The following is a 23,605-nucleotide window of genomic DNA, read 5'->3' on the forward strand; positions in this document are numbered from 1 at the left end:
GAGTGGCACTTAAGAGCGGGAGTGGAGCCCAGATTTGTCACACATACAAATCTGGGGGACCCCACCTACCACCGGTCCTCAGCACCTGGAGACCCGAGCCTTCAGCAATCTGAGAAGCATGAAAGTGGGTTTCGGTGCACAGGGCCACGCCTCCGCCGCCAGCAGCCCAGCGGGAGTGTCTGACCAGTCTCGGCCTCCTAGAGGAGAGGGAGGCGCTCCAGGACAGTCTGCTTAGAGGCTCTCTCCCCTGCAGAGCTGGGCCCAGGCAGAGGTCAGACGCCTCCAATACAGGCCCCAGGGCAGCGATTAACGCGGGGCAGGAACTGCAGACCGGACCGGGCAGGACAGATGCAGCTTCTCGGAGTTGGGGGCGGGAAGTCTCCGGCTGAGGCCCACGTGCTTCGCCTTCGCCCCGCCCCTACCCTCATTGGTTGAAGCCAGATTGAGAGGAGGTGCCAGAAAAAAAACTCCTCCCTCCAACCTCATTGGCCAGCTCAGTTCTGAGGCAGTTCTCTGGTCCCGTCTACGGGCTCGCACTACACTCCAATTGGGTGGTTGTTCTCCCGGACGGAAACTCCGCCCCACCTGTATCTTGGGCGGCTCCGCCCTAGGGGCGGTTCCAGCGCGCTTCGCTAATCGACTCTATGCTTCCATTGGTCTGCTTTAACGTGAAGGGCGGGTCCTAGCGTATTCACTAGCCCCGCCTTGCGTTCCTATTGGCTGCTCCAGCTCCGCGGTTCCGATCCCACCCAGCACCGTCCCCCGCCCCCCGCCGCCCTTGGCTGCGAGAGGCCGGTGCGGGCCGCACTCGCGCGGCAGGTGGCGATTCGGGCGCCAGAGCTGGCCGCGGACATGACGCCTGAGGACCCAGAGGAAACCCAGCCGCTTCTGGGGCCTCCTGGCGGCAGGTGAGCTCCGGGGAACCCACGCCCGGACGCGGCCTCGCCCTCCCGCCCCTCCGAGTCCGCTCCGCTCACCCCCGGCCCTGTCCCCGCAGCGCGCCGCGCGGCCGCCGCGTCTTCCTCGCCGCCTTCGCCGCTGCCCTGGGCCCACTCAGCTTCGGCTTCGCGCTCGGCTACAGCTCCCCGGCCATCCCGAGCCTGCAGCGCGCCGCGCCCCCGGCCCCGCGCCTGGACGACGCCGCCGCCTCCTGGTTCGGGGTGAGGCCCCGGGCTCGCTCCTCCAGCCCTGGGACCCCGCGCCCTCCTCTCGGGACGGGCATCGGGACCCTCCGCCCCCCACCCTTCCCCTCGGGACAGGCATCGGGCCCCGCTGCCACCACCTTTCCCCACGAGACGGGCATCGGGCCTCTCTGTCCCCCATCCCTTCCCTCGGGACGGGCGTCGAGCCCCTCAGCCCCCACCCCTCCCCTCGGGACGGGCGCCGGGCCCCCGGCTCCTTTGCCTCCGAGCCCGCGGGGGGTGGGCGGAGGGGAAGGATGGGCTGTGGCTTCGGCGCCCCCTCCTCAGCAGCCGCCCGCCTCCAGGCCGTCGTGACCCTGGGTGCCGCGGCGGGGGGAGTGCTGGGCGGCTGGCTGGTGGACCGCGTCGGGCGCAAGCTGAGCCTCCTGCTGTGCTCCATGCCCTTCGTGGCCGGCTTTGCCGTCATCACCGCGGCCCAGGACGTGTGGATGCTGCTGGGGGGCCGCCTCCTCACCGGCCTGGCCTGCGGTGTTGCCTCCCTAGTGGCCCCGGTGAGTGTCCCGTCTCGCGAGTGTCCTGTCTCGCGGCCTGAGACCGAGGTGGAGTGGGACAAGCCGCTCCCCAGGCCTGGGGGCGCGGCTCCCCCTGGCGGGACGTTCTGGGTGCCAGGCTTGAAGTCCCTGCGTTATCTCGCGGTCCCTCCCATCGACCCTGGGAAGGATCCTGCTGTTCTCTCCATTTTACACTGAGGTCATGACATGTAGTCTCGGAAAGGTGAAGTCCTTTGCCCAGGCAGGGTCCACAGCTAGTCAGAGGGGAAGCAGTTGCTGGTTCAGGGTTGTCCCACTTAGCTGTGCCCCTCTTTTGCTCTACAAACCTGCGGATGATCCACAGGAGCCCACTCCCTACATTTTGGTTTTCATCCCTGGCTTCGGGTCAATGGCTGCAATTAGCAGGAAGTTCCTGTCCTGATTTCTCTTGGGGCAAAGGCTGCTGGCCTCTGTATTCCCCTTCCCTTCTCACAGGCCAGCCCTTCTGGCTTCCCCATCTTCCCCCTTTCCCCTTCCTGACCCAGACTGCCCACTTGGGAGCCCCGAACATCTGGATCAAATCCTGGTTCTGCCACTAACCTGAGCAGAGTGCCTCCCTGGGCCTCAGTTTCCTTCTCTGGAAAACAGGGATTACGGCATTAGCCCCTGAGGTAGTGGTCAGGATTCAGTGGGACTTTGGATAGACAGCCCCTGGCATGGCTTGTGGAGGACTGGATCCTGACAGCTTGGTGAACCATGAACTGCCCCCAGCCATGGGCTTGGACAATATCTCACCCAAGTGAGGTTGAAAGTAGCCGCTCAAGCCCCTCCCTGGGTGCTCATTTCACCAACATTTGCTAACCAGCAGCAGCAGTTGGACCAGAAGAGGGTGGGGAAGAAGCTGGGCCTTTTATGTCTTTGGTATTTTTTTTTTTTTTTTATGAGACAAGAGTTTTGCTCTTGTTGCCCAGGCTGGAATGCAATGGTGCGATCTTGGCTCACCGCAACCTCCACCTCCCAGGTTCAAGCGATTCTCCTGCCTCAGCCTTCCCAAGTAGCTGGGATTATAGGCATGCGCCACGAAGCCCAGCTAATTTTGTATTTTTAGTAGAGATACGGTTTCTCCATGTGGGTCAGTCTGGTCTCGAACTCCCAACCTCAGGTGATCCTCCCACCTCGGCCACCCAAAGTGCTGGGATTACAGGCATGAGCCACCGCGCCTGGCCACTTTGGTTTTTTTAACTGGGCAGAAGCACACCTGTGTTAGGGGCCTAAGCTATGGAATAACCTTAGATGCATGGGTGAGGGCCTGGTGGCCTGTGGGCCCAGGAGGGAGCAGTGGCAGCCACTGGTAGTGACCGAGGCAGAGAGTTCATGCTTCTGGTCCAAGGCCACCACTCAAAGCGTGGGCCCTGGGCTAGGATCCTGGGTGGGCATCACGTGGAGCTGGTTAGCAAGGTGGAATCTTTCGCCTGTCCAGACCTACTGCATCGGAATCTACGTTTTATCCAGGGTGTCTGTGCACATTAAACGAAGGCTTGAGATGCTCTGTGCCCACCGCCTCTCGTCATCATATGCAGCCCTCTCCATTACCCTTAATCCCTTTTAAACACCTGCCACAGATCTTTCAGTTGTGGGGACCTGGGGATGGCTCTGCTCACCTAGGCAGGTTCCACTAAGGGGCCTCAGGGCCTGCCATAACCCCCTGCAAGGACTTTCCTCAGCTCGGAATGGCTGAGACCTTTCCATTTTAAGAAATCTTGGAGCCCAAGTAAAGCCTCATCTTTTTTTTTTTAATTTTTTAAATTTTAAAAATTTTTAAAATTTTTATTTATTTGTTTTTGAGATGGAGTTTCGCTCATGTTGCCCAGGCTGGAGTGCAGTGGTGGGATCTTGGCTCACCGCAACCTCCACCTCCCGGGTTCAGGTGATTCTCCTCCCTCAGCCTCCTGAGTAGCTGGGATTACAGATGCGCGCCACCAGACCCAGCTAATTTTGTATTTTTAGTAGAGACAGGGTTTCTCCCTGTTGGTCAGGCCAGTCTCAAACTCCCAACCTCTGGTAATCTGCCCGCCTCGGCCTCCCAAAGTGCTGGGATTGCAGGCGTGAGCCACTGCACCCAGCCATAAATCCTCATCTTATTGCTGGCAGGTCTACATCTCCGAAATCGCCTACCCAGCAGTCCGGGGGTTGCTCGGCTCCTGTGTGCAGCTGATGGTCGTCGTCGGCATCCTCCTGGCCTACCTGGCAGGTATAGTTGTCATTATCTCTTGCTTCCCATTTGTGGTCATGTGGCCATTTTACAGATGTGTAAACAGAGGTTCAGTGAGGTCAAGGGACTTGTCTGAGGTCACACAGCCAGTGCCCAACATGCCAGGCTTACCTTCCTGGGACCTTGGGATAGGTGAGTCTTTTTTTTTTTTTTTTTTTTTTTGAGATGGAGTCTCACTCTGTCGCCCAGGCTGGAGCGCAGTGGCGGCTCACTGCAACCTCCGCCTCCTGGGTTCAAGCAATTCTCCTGTCTCAGCTTCCCAAGTAGCTGGGACTACAGGCATGTGCCACCACACCTGGCTGTTTGTATTTTTAGTAGAAACGGGGTTTCACCGTGTTAGCCAGGATGGTCTCGATCTCCTGACCTCATGATCCGCCCACCTCAGCTTCCCAAAGCGCTGGGATTACAGGTGTGCGCCACTGCGCCCAGCCGATAGTTGTGTCTTATGACTGAGTTCCAGGGAGAGCTGGAGAAGGTGATATCCTCATCTTTCCTGAAGCCCCCTCTAGGGGTGTGGGAAGGGCTGACTGGTTAGGTCAGTACCTTACTGTGCAGTGACAAACCAGAGGGCTCCAGAGGTGGGTGGGTCCCTGTAAAAATCTTCAGCCCAGGCACATAAAGGGCTGAGCGAGTCCCCCTGAGAATGTCAGTGCCGGATTCACCATGTCAGCGAGTTGCAACGTGAAGGAGGCCAGGTCCTAGGGACCCCAAAGGGCAAAGCTGGGCCAGCATGAAGAAGCTTCAGGAGGCAGGTGTGTTCTCATTAGAAAGAGGCCAGGCTTTAGAGGCCAGACCCAGTGGCTCACACCTGTAATCCCAGCACTTTGGGAGGCCAAGGCGGGCATATCACTTGAGGTCAGGAGTTGGAGATCAGCCTGGCCAACATGGTGAAACCCCATTTCTATTAAAAATACAAAAATTAGCCAGGCGTGGTGGTGGGCACCTGTAATCCCAGCTCCTTGGGGGGCTGAGGCGCAAGAATGGCTTGAACCCGGGAGGCTGAGGTTTCAGTGAGTTGAGATCGCGCCACTGCACTCCCGTGTGGGCGACACAGTGAGACTCTGTCTCAAAAAAAAAAAAAGAAAAAACGAGGGCAGGCTTCACATCTGACCATCCTGGGTTTGGGGATAGCCTGTCCTACGTGCTGTGTGACCTTGGCCAAGTCACACCACCTCTGGAAGCCTCAGTTTCTCTGTCTTGAAATGGGCATAACCTCATCTAGTCCAGTACCTGTCCATTAAATTAAGTGACACATGAAAAGGGCCTAACAGTGGGTTCCACATGAGAATTGTCAAGGGATGACATGAGAACCATGGGGATCATCGGGGTAGGAGGCCTCAGGGGCCTGACGGGCTATGGCCTGGCCCAGGGCACAAGCCCTCTGCATCTTCAGGGTGGATGATACACAGGTCTTTGGTGTTTCATTTTTACCCACTTAACCACCCTAACAAATTCAGAATCCTGCCAGCGATCTGGCTACCTTGGGAGACCTGAATAAACCAAAGCCCCCACTGTGTGCAGGTGTTGACATTCATCATTTCGGGGACAGGTACTGGGTGTCCACCCACCCGTGGCACTATCTTCAGCTCATCTTAATATGTGCTTGTTGCTTCTCCTGCCTTTCCTGATCAATTTCTGTGAGTTTTGATCCACTGGGGTGGGTGAACTCTAATAACTCCACAAAGTGACATGGTGGTGACAACGTTTGCTTCACATTGGGGCAATCATGTTCCAACAACTAGACTTCATAGAACGATTGTCTTCACCCCCAGCACAGAAGAAAAATAGGGACATCATGGCTGTCTTAGAGGTATTTTTCCACTGGGAACCAGGGATGGGTAAGCCTTGGGCTTACGAAAAATTAATAATTAAAGCAGCAATGCCCTAGACTCATTTATTCCAGGGCCCCTTTGTAAGAGAAGCTTTTAACTTTATATAAACCTAGGTAATTCTGCACTTAAATGCTGTCCTTCATACGTCAAGACAGCAAAATCCTCTCACCTCTCTACTTTCATGTATACTTTGAATAGATAATGCATTCAAATGACTCAACACTCAAGTGCCAGAGTGGAGAGATGTCCAGTGAAAAGTTTCCTCCGCCTCTGTCCCTTTCTTGTCTGGGGGAGCCCCCATTGCCTGTTTCTTGGTAGCCTTCAGAGAGTCTGTTCCTATGAGGGATATGCATATTTATCCTCCCTCCCCGACCTCTTCTACAAATGGTGCCACATCGTACCACGCGGACATGCAGCAAGCACCTCATCCTTTGTTTTGTGGCTACATAAATGTTTCGCTGAACAGATGCAGCCTAGTAATGTCCGTGTTGTCATAATCCACCGTCGCTTCCACAGCTGGCGTGATTGGCCCGTGCCATGTGCCCTCATGAACAGTTGTGATAATGGCAATGTCAGTAGCAAACACAAGGGCAGATGTGCAGAGGCAGTGAGGCCCCATCTCTGAAGCTGAGTCTTTGAGGCTGGCAAGGCCCAGGCTGGCTCACCCTGGCTCTGACGCCAGCCTCCCCCACCCACCCCCCGCAGGCTGGGTGCTGGAGTGGCGCTGGCTGGCCGTGCTGGGCTGCGTGCCCCCCTCCCTCATGCTGCTGCTCATGTGCTTCATGCCCGAGACCCCACGCTTCCTGCTGACTCAGCACAGGCACCAGGAGGCCATGGCCGCCCTGCGGTTCCTGTGGGGCTCCGAGCAGGGCTGGGAAGACCCCCCTATCGGGGCTGAGCAGGTGAGAGGCTGGAAGGCAGAGCTGACAGGACTGGGACAGCAGTCACAGGAAGGTAGCACAGCCTGTTTCCAAGGCCACACCCTTGGTGGGTGGGGGACAGGGAGGTGCCTGTCCACCCTCCACCCTCAGCGAGGACAGGCCCAGTGTGTCCTGTCTTTGAGCAGGTCAAGACAGCTGGAGCCCCACGGAGCTGGGCCCTGGCCTTCAAAGTCACCAGCAAAGCCCGAGTTTTGACCCTTACTGTCCCAGGAAGAGAATGGCCAGGCCTGGTGGGGGATACAGAGGCAGAGCTGAGGACTTGGATTTAACAAGGGAGTTGTAAGGCAGGATAGGGGGTTAAAAGTCTGGGTTTTAGAGTCACCCAGACATGGGTTTGAAGCCCCCACACTGCCCCTCACCTAAGCCTTAGCTCTTCACCTGTGACATGGGAGTCAGCACATGCTTGACAGTGGTAGGTGGGGCTCAGTGGGGGGAAGGAAGGTGGGGCTTAGGGAGGAGGGCGGGGCTCAGTGGGGAGGGTGGGGCTCAGAGGGTGGACTTGGTGGGGAGGGTGGGGCTTAATGAGGAGGGTGGGGTCAGTGAGGAGGGTGGGGTCAGTGAGGAGGGTGGGGTCAGTGGGAGGGGGAGGGGTCAGTGGAGAGAGCTGTAGGAGGTGCTCAGCTAGGGCCAGGCCCAGACCTGAGGCAGGTGTTGGATGTGTTGGTGGTGGCAGGGATGAGGGCGGCAGCTTGCTCTTTGCCCAGATTACCTCTTTGTGGCTCCCCCCACCTATCAGGAAGTGCCCTGGGCAGGTGAGGGTCATTTCACCTGACACATGGGGAGGCTGGGACTTGTCTGCACACCTGAGGACACAGGGGGCACTGGGATGAGGCGCCGAGACACTCTCCAAGCCTTAGGACAGCAGGCCCACAGAGGGGGGCCGCTTGCGGGAGGGGAGAGAGAAATCCTGATGGCCAGTATCCGTCAAGCAGAGCTTCCACCTGGCCCTGCTGCGGCAGCCCGGCATCTACAAGCCCTTCATCATCGGTGTCTCCCTGATGGCCTTCCAGCAGCTGTCAGGCGTCAACGCCGTCATGTTCTATGCAGAGACCATCTTTGAAGAGGCCAAGTTCAAGGTAAAAGGGCCTCTGCCTGGCCTGCCTCCTCCAGCCCCCACATAGATGGAGCTTCCTCCCCAAGCCCAGGGCCCAGCCACCCAGCACAGGCCCGGAGAGGGAGGGACCCAGCTCTCGGCTGGCCCGCCTGACCTGCCTGGGCTCTGTCTCCCCCAGGACAGCAGCCTGGCCTCGGTCATCGTGGGTGTCATCCAGGTGCTGTTCACAGCTGTGGCAGCTCTCATCATGGACAGAGCAGGGCGGAGGCTGCTCCTGGTCTTGTCAGGTGAGGGTTCACCCCTGTGCAGCCTCCCCGCCATGGGCTGGAGGGCCTTTGCCAAGGCCACCACATTGCAGGAGGAGGAAAGGGAATATTTGTGATGACAAACATTGTGGACTAATGCGGCCGTGATTTGACAGCAGCTCGTAACCAAGCACTCACTGCAGGCCTGTCCATGCTAGTGGCACTCCCACACCATGCCTTTAACCTCTGTGGTGAACCCACCAGAAGGCACCGTCACAGCCCCAGCTTATGATGGGAAAACTGAGGGCCAGGAAGGTCAAGTGACTCAGGAGTTTGTGGTCCTTTTGGACAAGTGACTTTACCTCTCTGAGCCTCAGTCTCCCCCTCTGGGAAATGGGGGTAATAGCAGCGCCTCCCTCAGAGCCATTCTGAGGAGTGGGAGGTGATCCACGTGAGGCCTTCAGCAAGAGCTGCGGCGCATGGACATTTGGTACCCAGCAGCTGCTGCAAAGACGACCGTCGGGGCTGAGGGTTACCTGCTGCTGCTTCTGCGCCGGTACCTCCCGTTTCCTCGGCCCAGAGGGTCTGCTCCAGGAACTATTTGCAGTTCGCTGAGGTCCAAGGCGGGGTGGCTGCCACCCAGTCAGGCCTCCTGCGGCCAAGGTGCCAGAACACCAAGCTGGCCGCTCTCTGGGAGCCGGGCCTGCCCCTCTCAGAAGCATCCAGGCCATGCTGCCTCGCCTTGGGCTGTCCCCGGGTGCCCTGCCCACTGCCGCCCTCCCGCCTGCAGGTGTGGTCATGGTGTTCAGCACGAGTGCCTTCGGCGCCTACTTCAAGCTGACCCAGGGTGGCGCTGGCAACTCCTCGCACGTGGCCCTCTCGGCGCCTGTCTCCGCAGAGCCTGTTGATGCCAGCGTGGGGCTGGCCTGGCTGGCTGTGGGCAGCATGTGCCTCTTCATCGCCGGTAAGGGGGCCTGTGGGAAGCTGGGCGAGGAGTGGGAGGTGATCCCCCGGCCCTGCTCTGGCGGCTCCTGGCAGGTCTTCCCCAGCCTCACCTCTCGCCTCGTAGGTTCCAAGCTCTGCGTTTATAGCTCTGACCACATGCAGCTGCTGAACTAGGCCCCTCTGCGTTCCTTTCACTTAATCCCCTGAGCGGCCCTCGAGCAGGCCCCGTTGTGACCCCATCTCAGAGACAGAGCCTGTGCCTGAGGAGGGAAGAGGCTGGCCGCGGCCTTGGCAGGAAAGCATGGAGCTGGCGGGACCACACTGGGATCCAGGACCCCACAGCCCCACAGGCTGGGAAGCTGGGTCTCTTGGCTCTGCAGTGAGCCAAGGAGCCCAGCCCCGCGGGCCCTGCTGCCTGTCTTGCCTGTCTCACTCCCACAGGCTTTGCGGTGGGCTGGGGGCCCATCCCCTGGCTCCTCATGTCAGAGATCTTCCCTCTGCATGTCAAGGGCGTGGCGACAGGCATCTGCGTCCTCACCAACTGGCTCATGGCCTTTCTCGTGACCAAGGAGTTCAGCAGCCTCATGGTGAGTGCAGGCTCCACCAGCACCACGTTCGTGTAGTCAGTCGAGAAGCACTTTCTAAAACCACTTGTATTGCAGAAGACCCAAGGTCGTGGCCTTACGTGCAGCCTGAGCCCCACCATGCCCGGGCCACTGGCCATCTTGGGCAAGGCGAAGTGGAGGCAGATGGGCTGGGCCAGATGGGGAACCCAGGCTGTGACCCCTTGGGAGTCCTCTGCCTGTCTTGGCAGTCAGACAGCACAGCTGGCCTCTCCCCTTAGTGAATGTCAGGAAAGCGGGCCTTGAGCCTAAGGTCTACATGGGAAGAGTTGACAGGACTGGGCTGCAGCCCCACCCTGGCTACTTCCTTGCTGTGTGACCTTGGGTATGATGCTTACCTTCTCTGAGCCCGCTTCTTTGGCTGAAACTGGAGGAGAGTAACAGCAGCTTGCTCTTAAGACTGATGGGAGCATTAATTCAGTTCATCCTGTTGCTGCCTTCTCACAGATGGACTGGCACAGGTGTGGTCCCTATCCCGGGGCTTCCCAGCCAACACAGACAGTTCTGGGGTAGATGATCTGGTTGTTTGTTCAGTCATTTGTGCCCTCCAGGTCTCCTGGCATGTGCCCATTCAAGGCACCAGGGAGAGCAATGAACAAGATGGACAGGGTCCCCTTTATGACAAGGATGGGAAAGGCCATGGCAGTGGCGGGGGAATGAACCCCAGTGGGGCTGGGTTAGGATGTGGTGGGGCGGGTGAGTGAGGGGCCAGCCTGGGGTCTGTGCAGGGCTTGGGACCCGCTTAGGCAGCACATCGGGGGGCCGGGCCGATGCCTGGGGGTGGAGATTACTTGCTGCAGCTGGGAGGGGATGGGCAGCAAAGGAAGGAGGAAAAGAAGCCAAGAAGGAGGTGACGAAGGACCTAACAGTCCTTTTTTAGGAGAGAAACTGTCCAAGAGGCCAAGAGAAGGCCTTCAAGGAGGGAGAGATCAGCAGGTCCCGGAGGACCAGGAGCTGCGAAGCACCTTTTTAGTTCTGGCACATGGGAGGTCACAGTGGTGGGGGATGGCAGGGACGGGTTCTGACTGAAGGGGACGGCTCACTCCTGCCTCCATGCCACTAGCCCTGAGAGTCCCCATGTGCTCCTGGGGCCATGCTCACTTTGCCCTGTCTCACCCATTTCCACCACACTACGAAAGAACCCCCTGGGGGCCTCAGGGTGGGGCCAAAGCTGAGGGTGGAGGGTCGGTCTGTGGGCCCTGGAGTCAGACCTGGAGCAGGAGCCCAGCTGTCACTGGATAGCGGGTCTCTGGCCTTGAGGCAGTCACTTCATTGCTGTGAGCCTCAGTTTCCCCAGCCATACGACCTCGGTATCTTGGACAGTGCTCGGCCCAAGCCACCAGGCTGGATGCCAGACTATCCTCCATGTCCCAGAGCTGGGTGGAGACAAAATGGGTGTGGCCTTGGGCAGGGCAGGCTGGGTCAGGGGATTGGACCACCCGGTGTGGCAGAGCTGTCTCAGTGATTGCGTGGGGCCTCCTGATGTCTCCCCGTGTCCACCCGTGGCCTTTCCTCTCTCTGCAGGAGGTCCTCAGGCCCTATGGTGCCTTCTGGCTTGCCTCCGCTTTCTGCATCTTCAGTGTCCTTTTCACTTTGTTCTGTGTCCCTGAAACTAAAGGAAAGACTCTGGAACAAATCACAGCCCATTTTGAGGGGCGATGACAGCCACTCACTAGGGGATGGAGCAAGCCTGTGACTCCAAGCTAGGCCCAAGCCCAGAGCCCCTGCCTGCCCCAGGGGAGCCAGAATCCAGGAGCACAGTCCCTCGGAGCCTTGGTTTGCAGGGTCCCTCCTTCCTGTCATGCTCCCTCCAGCCCACGACCCGGGGCTAGGAGGCTCACTGCCTCCTGTTCCAGCTCCTGCTGCTGCTCTGCGGACTCGGGAACACCTTCGAGCTTTGCAGACCTGCGGTCAGCCCTCCATGCGCAACACTAAAGCAGCGGAAGGGGAGGTGGGCCTCTGGGATCTTTGTCTTCTGGCTGGAGGTGCTTTTGGAGGTTGGGTGCTGGGCACCCGGTCGCTCCTCTCACGGGGCTGCCTTATCGGGAAGGAACATTGTTTGCCAAATAAAGATTGACACAGAAAATCAGGTCAGTGTCTCTGGGCTTTGTGCAAGCTGTTTGAAAAGGGTTTATTCCCATCACTTCCAGGACTAGACAGGCGCTGCCCGGGACACCCTGTGGCTTTACTTGCTCATGGTCAGCCAAGCTTACCCTTGGCACGGAGAAGTCATTTCTGGCTCCTTCCTTGGGCTCAGTTCCCTGGGTCATCAGCCATCAAATCTTGTTGAGTTTAAAAAATGGACAGAAAAAAAAAAAAAAAAAACCTTTTGTTCTGTTGACTTTAATGGAGCCAGAAGTCTTTTATAATTTTGTTATTAATTAGCTAATATGTATTCATTGTAGGGAAATTAAAAAGCAGATTTAATATCATTTTTATAGCTGTTCACCAGCTGCTAGGCACTGTCCTAAGCACTTTACAAATATTAACTCGTTTATTTGGATAAACAGTGATAAAACTATTTCCAGCCACCCCTTTCCAGAGATAACATCTCTGTTGGGATTTTGTTCTGCCAGGCATGGTGGCTCACACCTTTAATCCCAGTGCTTTGGGAGGCTGAGGCAGGAGGATCTCTTGAGCCCAGGAATTCGAGGCTGCACCACTGTACTCCAGCCTGGGAGACAGAACGAGACCCCAACCCCACCCCTGCAAAAAAAAAAAAAAAAAAAAGATTTCAGTTCTATCTTGAAAGATCTCACTTCCAACACACAGGCTGTCTAGCGACACTACGTAGAGGGAACAATTCTTCCCATCTCACGGCTGCTTTGTCCACTTCCCAGACCTGCAGCCCCAGCGCCTGCCCACCTTGGCATCTCCCATTAAGTCACATCATGAGGGCAGAGAGCAAGGGCCTGTTTTTGCGACACTTGAAGTACAGCGTGGACCAGGCAGAGCAAGGCGCCGCATCACATCAGTTCCAGATCTGCAGCAGCTGCTCTGATTTCAGTGAAGTGTGAAACCGTGCACAGGACTTTGAACAACTCTCAGCTGTAGCAAATCCAGTTTCCCCGCGGGCCTTCCAGAAGCAGGGTCCTGTCTCCTCGCAGGAGCATCTCCCGTGGCAATGGCCGCACCTCGGCATCCGCATTACCAGTGCTTGCGTGGCAGTCCACTAATCGGGTGAGAACCATATTGCTTTTTGCATCTCAATGAAGTAATAGTAGCAATTTATCAAGCACTTTTTTTTCCAGACTGGTATAAAATTGTATATGCTTTTGTAAACCATTTAACAATAAAAGTAAAATACAAAGGGGAACCGGGCACGGTGGCTCACGCCTGTAATCCCAACACTTTGGGAGGCCAAGGCGTGTGGAGTCAGGAGTTCAAGACCAGCCTGACTAACATGGTGAAACCCTTGTCTCTACTAAAAATAGAAAATTAGCTGGGCATGGTGGCGCCTGCCTGTAATCCCAGCTACTCAGGAGGCTGAGGCAGGAGAATTGCTGAGGCTGAGGTGGGAGAATCCCTTGAACCTAGGAGGCGGAGGTTGCAGGGAGCCAAGATCGCGCCGCTGTACTCCAGCCTGGGGGACAGAATGAGAATCTGTCTCAAAAATACAGACTCACATACATACATACATACATACATACATACATACATACATACATAAAATAAAAATCATTAGAGATATATTCTTACCATCAGCTTTGTGCTTGGAGGTTATGGATGTAGGGCTCTGGCTGCCCTCTTGCCACCGACTGGAGCTTCAGACTGAAGCTTAACATGGGCCAAAGCAAGCATGTAGGAGAGATGGGGAGGTTGGGGGAGATGATGGGGAGGTGGGGAAGATGATGGGGAGGTGGGAGATGATGGGGAGGTGGGGGGAGATGATGGGGAGGTGGGGGGAGATGATGGGGAGGTGGGGGAGATGATGGGGAGGTGGGGGGAGATGATGGGGAGGTGGGGGGAGATGATGGGGAGGTGGGGGGAGATGATGGGGAGGTGGGGGGAGATGATGGGGAGGTGGGGGGAGATGATGGGGAGGTGGGGGAGATGGGGAGGTGGAGATGATGGGGAGGTGGGGGGAGAAGATGGGGAGGTGGAGGGAGACGATGGGGAGGTGGAGGGAGACGATGGGGAGGTGGAGGGAGATGATGGGGAGGTGGAGGGAGACGATGGGGAGGTGGGGGAGATGATGGGGGGTGGGGGGAGATGGGGAGGTGGGGGAGACGATGGGGAGGTGGGGGAGACGATGGGGAGGTGGGGGAGACGATGGGGAGGTGGAGGGAGATGGGGAGGTGGGGGAGACGATGGGGAGGTGGGGGAGACAACGGGGAGGTGGGGGAGACGATGGGGAGGTAGGGGGAGACGATGGGGAGGTGGGGGAGACGATGGGGAAGTGGGGGAGACGATGGGGAGGTGGGAGAGATGATGGGGAGGTGGGGGAGATGATGGGGAGGTGGAGATGGGGAGGTGGGGGGAGACGATGGGGAGGTGGGGGAGACGATGGGGAGGTGGGGGGAGATAGGGAGGTGGGGAAAAAGATGGGGAGGCCGGGGGAGATGATGGGGAGATGGGAGAGACGATGAGGAGGTGGGGGAGACGATGGGGAGGTAGGGGGAGACGATGGGGAGGTGGGGGAGATGATAGGGAGGTGGGGGAGATGATAGGGAGGTGGGGGAGACGATGGGGAGGTGGGTGGAGACAATGGGGAGGTGGGGGGAGATGATGGGGAGGTGGGGGAGGTGATGGGGTGGTGGGGGGAGGTGATGGGGAAGTGGGGGAGGTGATAGGGAGGTGGGAGGTGATGGGGAGGTGGGGGGAGATCATGGTGAAGTGGGGGGAGGTGATGGGGAGGTGGGGGGAGATGATGGGGAGGTGGGGGGAGGTGATGGGGAGGTGGGGGGAGGTGATGGGGAGGTGCACATCAAAATGTGAACAGTGCTGCCCTGCCACTCGACTTTTTTAAAGCTGCCTTGAAAATAAGCTTTCTGAGTCCAGATGATCCTTTGCTCAAGCAAAGCCACTGATACATGGCTTTAGGTTAGTAATATATAAAACCCAGAGCTTATGAATGCGGGGAGGAAGTATTCACAACATTATGGTTATATAAACATCATTACTGTAAACCTAACGAAATGGACTTAAAGACATAATCCTATGTCAGTCAGCCTGTGTTACTCAAAAAGGAATATTCTTTTTTTTTTTTTTTTTTTTTTGAGACGGAGTCTCGCTCTTTCACCCAGGCTGGAGTGCAGTGGCGCGATCTCGGCTCACTGCAGGCTCCGCCCCCCAGGGTTCACGCCATTCTTCTGCCTCAGCCTCCCGCATAGCTGGGACTACAGGCGCCTGCCACCTTGCCCGGCTAATTTTTTGTATTTTTAGTAGAGACGGAGTTTCACCGTATTAGCCAGGATGGTCTTGATCTCCTGACCTCGTGATCCGCCCACCTCCGCCTCCCAAAGTGCTGGGATTACAGGCGTGAGCCACCATGCCCGGCCCCAAAAAGGAATATTCTAAGCAGCAATATAAAATGGATTTTCTCTTATACTACATCAGTTAATTAAAATAATGCCAGATTTGAGTTTGTACCTTATTTAGGACATGATAATATTAGATTTCTTTTTCTCTTGGAGTTTGTTTTTTTGTTTCTTCCTTCTTAAGAAACGCATCATTTTCTTCACCACGTGACTGAGGTCTTTCCCCTTTGTAATATGCTAGCTGTTGCATGGAATCCATTTTTTTCTCCTTCTGACCTTTTGTTTTGGGGGACCTGCTGCAAAGCTGTTTTCTTTTCATTGATTCCTGGGTTAATTTCTCTGCTTCTTGGGTTCCACACCTTGCTCCTTGGATTCCATTTCTTTTTTTCTTTCTTTTTTTTTTTTGAGACAGGGTTTCGCTCTTTTTCCCCAAGCTGGAGTGCAATGGCTCGATCTTGGCTCACTGCAACCTCCGCCTCCTGGGTTCAAGTGATTCTCCTGCCTCAGCCTCCCGAGTAGCTGGGATTACAGGCACCCGCCACCATGCCAGGCTAACTTTTTGTATTTTTAGTAGAGACGGGATTTCACCATGTTGGCCAGGCTGGTCTTGAACTCCTGACCTCAAGTGATCCGCCCACCTCAGCCTCCCAAAGTGCTGGGATTACAGGCATAAGCCACCGTGCCCGGCCTCTTGGATTCCATTTCAATTTGCAGGGCTACACCTTCACAGGGCTACCATGTCTGATATCAGTGATTTTTTCAGGACAGGTACAGAGGGAGCAAGTTTCTCCATGCCTAAAAAGCCTTTATTTTACTGTCACTTTTTCTTTCTTTTTCGTAGAGACAGGGCGAGTCCATACAGTAAAGTGAAAGCAAGTTTATTAGCAAAAGTAAAGGAATAAAGAAAAGCTACTCCATAGAGCAGCCCCAAGTGCTGCTGGTTGCCCATTTTTATGGTTATTTCTTGATTATATGCTAAACAAGAGGTGGATTATTCATGCCACCCTTTTTCAGACCATATAAAGGAACTTCCTGACATTGCCATGGCATCTGTCAACTGTCATGGCGCTGGTGGGAGTGTAGCAGTGAGGACGACCGAGATCACTCTGGTTGCCATCTCGGTTTTCGTGGGTTTGGGGCCGACTTCTTTATCGCAACCTGTTTTATCAGCAAGGTCTTTATGACCTGCATCTTGTGGTGACCTCCCATCTCATCCTATGACTTAGAATGCCTTCACCATTGGCATTGGCGATGCAGCCCAGTAGGTCTCAGCCTCATTTTACCCCGCCCCTACTCAAGATGAAGTTGCTCTGGTTCAAACGCCTCTGATACCATGAGATTTTGAATCTCAATACTTTCTTCTGGGAACTTGTTCTTCTTTTACTTCTTCATCCTCACATCCCAGCCCCTGATTTTCTCTGTTTCCTCTGAAATTTCTAGCAGACACTGTGCTTCCTGGCACAGTATCCTCCCTCAATTTTTCACTTATATACTCTTTCAGTGTCTTTGTATTCTAGCAATTTTTTTTACTTAATCCTCTAGCTCTTCTACAAAATGTTCTGTTTTGTTAATCATGTTTAACATAATTTTGATCCTTTTAAATGTATTGAGACCTATCTTGGTGAAGGTTCCATGTGCAATTGAAAAGAATATGGACTGTGCTGTTTGCTGGGCAGAGTGTTCTATAAATGTCACTTAGGTCAAGTTGTTTAATAGTCTGCTTCTGTATTAATCAGGGTTCTCCAGAGATTAAACTAATGGTGTGTGTGTGTGGGGGGGGGTTGTATGTGTATGCAGAGAGAGATATAGAGAGAGAGAGAAATAAGAAATCAGTTCACATGAAGGCCAAGCATGCAGCGGCTCATGCCTGTAATCCCAGCACTTTGGGAGGCCAAAGCAGGCAGACCACTTGAGGTCAGGAGTTTGAGACCAGCATGGCCAACATGATGAAACCCTGTCTCTACTAAAAATACAAAAAAATTAGCTGGGCATGGTGGCATACTCTTGTAATCCCAGCCACTTGGGAGGCTGAGGCAGGAGAATCGCTTGAACCTGGGAGGCAGAGGCTGCAGTGAGCCAAGATCGCACCACTGCACTCCAGCCTGGGCAACAGAGACTGTCTCAAAAAAAAAAAAAAAAAGAAAGAAAAAAAATCAGTTCACATGACTACGGAGGCTGAGGTCACAAGATCTGCAGGGTGAGTTAGCAGCTGGAGGCCCAGGAGAGCTGATGGTGCAGTTTCAATCCAAAGGCCAGCAGGCTGGAGATACAGGAAGAACCAATATTGCAGTTCAAGTCTGAAGGCAGGAAAAGATTCTCATCCCCACTCAAGATAGTCAGGAAGCGTTTCCCCTTACTTTCGTTCTACTCAGGCCTTCAAGGGATTGGCTGAGGCCCACCTACATTGAGGGGGGCAATCTGCTTCACTCAGTCTACTGATTCAAATGTTAATTTCATCCAAAAACACCTTTACAGAATAATATTTGACCTGTCAGGTTGACACATAAAATTAACTATCACGTCTTCTAAATCCAGGTTTTCTGTCCACTGATTCTGTCGATTACTGAGAGAGGGTGTTGGAATCTCACCTCTGCATGTGTATTGTCCAGCTCTGTAGTTCGTTGGCCTTTGTCTGGCATTTGGGAGCTCTGTTCTTAGGCACCTGTGCATTTAGGATTGTACTGTTCTCCTGATTGCTCCATCCTTTATCTTTAGGAAATGGCCCTCTTTATCCCTGGTACTGCCCCTTGTTCTGAGGTCTGACCCTGTCTGACATGAAAATCGCCACTCTGTTTTGGCAGTAATTTCTAATACTGTCTTGTTCCCTGTGCCTTTTTATTTTATTTATTATTTTTTTTTAATTTTCCTGGTTTCCTTGGTATCTTCTAAACCTGTGCCTTTTTTGTAGCATCCTGTGCTCTTCTTTTTAATGGCTTGCCTGTTTGACTTTCTCTAAGGATACATATTTTCACTTTTTAAATATCAGCTTTAGGCTGGGCACAGTGACTCACACCTGAAATCCCAACACTTTGGGAGGCCAAGGTGGGCGGATCATTTGAGGTCAGGAGTTCGAGACCAGCCTGGCCAACATCGCAAATCCTTGTCTCTACTAAAAATACAAAAATTAGCCAGGCATGGTGGTATACGCCTCTAATTCCAGCTATTCAGGAGGCTGAGGCAGGAGAATTGCTTGAACCTGGAAGGAGGAGGTTGCAGTGAGCTGAGATCACACCACCGTACTCCAGCCTGGGCGACAGAGCATGACTCTGTCTCAAAAAAAACAGCTTTGATTGAGGCATTACTTACTTAAGTAAAATTCAATAATTGTAAGTATAAAATCTAATGACTTATGACAAATGTATACAGTCATGTAACTGACAGGCCTCTGAGCCCAAGCCTGCATGTATACATCCAGATAGCCTGAAGAATCACAAAAGAAGTGAAAAATGGCCAGTTCCTGCCTTAACTGATGACATTACCTTGTGAAATTCTTTCTCCTGGCTCAGAAGCTCCTTCACTGAGCACCTTGTGACCCCCGCCCCTGCCCGTAAGAGAATGACCCCCTTTGACTATAATTTTCCACTACCCACCCAAATCCCATAAAAGTGCCCCACCCCTATCTCCCTTTGCTGACTCCTTTTACGGACTCAGCCCACCTGCACCCAGGTGATTAAAAAGCTTTATTGCTCACACAAAGCCTGTTGGTGGTCTCTTTACACAGACACGCATGACATTTGGTGCTGTGACTCGGATCGGGGGACCTCCCTTGGGAGATCAATCCCCTGTCCTCCTGCTCTTTGCTCCATGAGAAAAATCCACCCACAAGCTCGGGTCCTCAGACCAGCCCAAGAAACACCTCACCAATTTTAAATCGGGTAAGCAGCCACTTTTTACTCTTCTCCAACCTCTCATTATCCCCCAACCTCTTTCAATTTCGGCGCCACCCTTCAGTCTCTCCCTTCCCTTAATTTCAGTTCCTTTCCTTTTCCAGTAGAGACAGAGGAGACACTTTTTTTTTTTTTTTTTGAGACAGAGTTTTGCTCTGTCGCCCAGGCTGGAGTGCAGTGGCGCGATCTTGGCTCACTGTAAGCTCCACCTCCAGGGTTCATGCCATTCTCCTGCCTCAGCCTCCCGAGTAGCTGGGACTACAGGTGCCCGCCACCACGTCCAGCTAATTTTTTTTTGTATTTTTAGTAGGGACGGGGTTTCACCGTGTTAGCCAGGATGGTCTCGATCTCCTGACTTCGTGATCCACCTGCCTCAGCCTCCCAAAGTGCTGGGATTACAGGCGTGAGCCACTGCGCCCGGCCTGAGACACGTTTTATCTGTGAACCAAAAACGCCGGCACCGGTCATGGACTCGGGAAGACAGTCTTCCCTTGGTGTTTAATCACTGCAGGGATGCCTGCCTGATTATTCACCCCCATTCTAGAGATGTCTGATCACCATGGGGAGGCCTGCCTTGATCCTTCACCTTGGTGGCAAGTACCACCTCCCCTGGGTAGCAAGTACCACCCCCCTGGGTGGCAAGTACCCGCCCCCCTCTCTGTGTCTCCACCCTCTCTTTTCTCTGGGCTTGCCTCCTTCACTATGGGCAACCTTCCACCCTCCATTCCCCCTTCTTCTCCCTTAGCCTCTGTTCTCAAAAGCGTAAAACCTCTTCAACTTTCACCTGACCTAAAACCTAAGTGTCTTATTTTCTTCTGCAACACCACTTAGCCCCAGTACAAACTCGATAATGGTTCTAAATAGCCAGAAAACGGTGCTTTCAATTTCTCCATCCTACAAGAACTAGATAATTTTTGTTGTAAAATGGGCATAGTCTGAGGTGCCTGATGTCCAGGCATTCTTTTACACATTTGTCCCTCCCTAGTCTCTGCTCCCAGTGTGACTCGTCCTAAATCTTTCTTCTTTCTCTCCTGTCTATTCCTTCAGTCTCCACCCCAAGCTGCAAGTCCTTTGAATCCTCCTTTTCTATGGACCCATCTGACCTCTTCCCTCCTCCCCAAGCTGCTCCTCGCCAGGCTGAGCCACGTCCTAATTCTTCCTCAGCTTCTGCTCCCCAACCCTATAATCCTTCTACCGTCTCCCCTCCTCACACCCGCTCTGGCTTACAGGGGGAAGGTAGCCAAGGATGGAGTGAAATGCAGGGCAAATGTCTTAAAGGAAATGAGAGGTTCTACGAGGCAGGCTAGTGGCTTGTAACCTACATGGAAGAGGTTATGAAAGGACAACAGAATGGAATGAGCCTGTGAGAGTGAAAGGAAGTATTTCCTTGGTCTAAGAACCATTTGCCTTCAGTGGGGAGGGATCGATAGGTGGAAACTTCAGTGGGAGAGTAAGTAGGCGTGACTGATGAGAAGGAGAAAAACTGGCCATGAGGGACAGAAGTAAGAATAGTGGCTGCTTCTTTTTCTGTCTTATCAGCATAATTGTTGCCTTGAGCAATGGAGTGTGAGGCTTTTTGATGGCCTTTGCAGTGAATGACTCCAGCTTCCTTTGGAAGTAAAGCAGCCTTGAGAAGAATTTTTATTAAAGCATTAATGATGGTGGACCCTGGTGTAGTGAGGAAACCTCTTTCAGCCCATATAACAGCATGGTGGTGCAGCTATTTCCAACTTGGGGCTATATGAATAAAGCCACTGTAAACATTTGCATACAAGTCTTTGTGTGGAGTGGACTCGCTGGGTCATGTCATATGTTTAAGAAGCTGCCAAACTGTTTTCCAAAGTGGCTGCACCATTTTGCATTCCCACCAGCAGTGTAGGAGTGTTCCAGCTGCTCACATCCTCCACCACACCAAACCTGGCATTCACTATGAGGAATACAGCTACTTACACGCTTTTTCAAAGTTGTCTTCTGTTCTGTGACTTCCTCTGGGATCAGGTGATCTGCTTGTTTATGTTGGGCCATCTCTTTTATGCTGCTGGTTTATCTCAAATATCTGGTGAGCTTCAGTTGTCCATATTTAGGAATAAAGAACTAGGCAGCTTAACTGCAGTAGCTGTTATAAGTCTTCCCCCTCCCCCACCTCTCTACCTATTCTATGTTTTGTTATGGATGTGTTCATTTCTATACATCTCCAATGTCATTTCAGTGGGATTTGGCAAGGGAGAAAAGGAGGTAAATGTGTAAGTTTAATTCACCATCTTGAACTAAACTTTCTGCATCATTTTAATAATTACTTAGTATTTGTTTGCCTTTGGAATCGTGGTGCCTGGCAAAGACAGGTACTCAAATATGTTGAATGTAGGATTATTTCATCATATAAATATGTCAGAACTGAAGTCAACCCCATATTAAATACATCAGAACTTAACTCCAATTGCTCCACATTTACGTTGTTTCCAGTTTTCTGCTTATTGCTAATTTTGCTATTATATAGATATAAATTTAGAGGAAGATGAGAGAGACAATAGCAGCATCAAAGAGAGAGGGGAGAGCAGTGGCACAGAAGAGAGATGATGGAGATGAGTGACGGAGATGGAGATAGAGGTGATGGTGATGGTGGGGAAAATGGAGATGATGGAGTTGGAGATAGAGATGGTAGAACTAGAGATAGACCTGTGCCAGCTGGGCGTGGTGGCTCATGCCTGTAATCCCAGCACTTTGGGAGGCCGAGGCAGACAGATCACAAGGTCAAGAGATTGAGACCATCCTGGCCAACATGGTGAAACCCCGTCTCTACAAAAACAAACAATTAGCTGGGAGTGGTGGTGCGTGGCTGTAGTCTCAGCTACTCAGGAGGCTGAGGTAGGAGAATCACTTGAACCAGGGAGGTGGAGGCTGCAGTGAGCCAAGATCGCACCATTGCACTCCAGCCTGGCAACAGAGCAAGACTCTGTCTCAAAAAAAAAAAAAAAAAAAAAAAAAGAGAGACCTGTGCCTAACTGAACAGAAACTTCCATAGGAGGGAACATTAGAGCATTAGAGGTGTCACTGCTGGCCAAGGGGTGTACATTGTCAAAGCTATTACACCCCAGAAGGTTACACATGGGCTGCGTCTCAAAGGGACCTATTCCCTCATCTCCAAATCAGTTATCGGGGAGTCCACACCATGGACCAAGGAAGAGGACCCGAGACAGGTTCATGCACACATTAGGTATCTAATGACTGAGACAGCTGTTTTGCTTGATATCTCAGGCCACACAGGGCTTGGGCAATCAGCCTAACCTCCCTAAACTACAGCCTCTGCTCGGGACACCCACTCTCATCCACCTCACAGAAGACTGGTCTTTGTTCTGGATGACTTCTCCAACTGGGGCTTCAGGCCAGAGACTGCTCCCAGCTCTGGCTTGGCTGTTCTCCAGCCTCTGCAAACCAGGGCTTGCACAAGAAAAAAGAGGGAAGGCAGGAGGATGTGTCAGCCCCCAGGCTACAAGAGAGATGGTAAACATGTGGGCAAGGAACATGTCAATGTGGCTTCGAACTCTTCCTCAGCCTCTCTCCTTTGCTCTCTGCTGGAGTCTGCACGGAGGCTAAGAGTCAGTGTGCTTAGTTCCAATTCTGGTTGTTCCACTCCCTGCCTACGTGATGTGGACAACTCACCTGACCCCTCTCAGCCTCTGTTTCTTCATCTGTAAAATGGGCATCATGGCACTACCTCCCTCATGGAGTTGTGAGGATGAAAGGCAAGAATTATGTAAAGCACCTGAACCTGGTGATGGGACAGAGTAAGTGCTCAGGCAATGGCCGCTGTTGTTACTGGTGTGAGTGCGGGTGGGGCAGGGGGCGTGGTGAAGGTGGGGAGCTGTGCTAGGCGGGTGGGAGGCCCCGGGGGGGTTCATAAAGGGACATTTGAGATCTTCAATCATTTTTCTCCTTATATTCTATTTCCTACCTTGCCCTCTTGGCAACTCCCACCCGCACCACCTGCTGTTGCTACCAGTACCCACTTACCGGTGCCAATAACGGGATGCATACTCTTCAGAGGTCCCTTAATTTCCCTTTAAGCCTTCCCATCAGAGCACAGAATGCTTCGCGGACCCATAGCCAGCCCCCATTGACCATCCTGTAGGGGCCCCAGAAGCCCAGCCTGGCGCCATCAGGAAAGGATTATGGAGAGAAGCACTGGATAGAACAGCCCCAGGGGACAGGTGCAGCATAAGCTTGCTTTACCCAGCCCAGGACCGAAATCTGCACGGCCCACGGACGCCCACTACCCGCTTACACCATCCCAGCTCCTGCCCCAGAGTAACTTGGCTTCTGCAAACCAGAGACTTGTCCCTGACACCCCCTGGGGACCAGGGGTGGAAGTGCATCAGCTAGAGCAAGACACACTCAGCTACCTCCTGGTGGGCGTATGCGGGATCCCAGGGCTAAGCCAGCAACCCTGTAGTGGCCATTGGGGTTGGCACCTACTGAGCCTGGAGCTGTGGGCAGAATCCCACCAGCTGACTTGTGACGCTCTCTGCTGCTGCCTTGTGGCCTGGGCAGGATGACGCTGCCTCTGGTCCCCAACAGAGTGGAGAGTGATTGATTATGGCTCCAAAGCTCATTCAGCCTGCTGGACAAGGCAGGATCAGCCGAAGGGGGTGAAACC

General features: G+C 53.7%; 1 protein-coding gene across 9 annotated transcripts; it reads left to right on the forward strand.

The window, feature by feature from the left end:
- The first annotated feature begins 781 nt into the window (after positions 1-781).
- On the forward strand, positions 782-23,605 carry SLC2A8 (solute carrier family 2 member 8). Of its 9 annotated transcripts, none has more exons than XR_004031426.1 (12): positions 782-908; positions 998-1,160; positions 1,487-1,693; positions 3,824-3,923; positions 6,482-6,678; positions 7,650-7,793; positions 7,950-8,058; positions 8,807-8,980; positions 9,403-9,548; positions 12,425-12,764; positions 18,786-18,939; positions 22,207-23,605. XR_004031426.1 is itself a non-coding variant. In XM_030817845.1 (10 exons), the coding sequence occupies exons 1-10, from the start codon at positions 853-855 to the stop codon at positions 12,599-12,601; spliced, it is 1,473 nt and encodes a 490-aa protein (XP_030673705.1). In that variant the 5' UTR covers positions 782-852; the 3' UTR covers positions 12,602-12,941. The 9 variants fall into 9 exon arrangements, 4 of the variants coding, with proteins under 4 accessions (XP_030673705.1, XP_003264208.1, XP_030673706.1 ...); XR_004031427.1 differs by lacking the exon at positions 22,207-23,605 and adding an exon at positions 19,498-19,812; XR_004031425.1 differs by lacking the exon at positions 22,207-23,605 and having other exon boundaries at positions 18,786-19,071.

This window comes from Nomascus leucogenys, chromosome 8, assembly GCF_006542625.1.
Source record: "Nomascus leucogenys isolate Asia chromosome 8, Asia_NLE_v1, whole genome shotgun sequence".
Lineage (NCBI taxonomy): Eukaryota > Metazoa > Chordata > Mammalia > Primates > Hylobatidae > Nomascus > Nomascus leucogenys.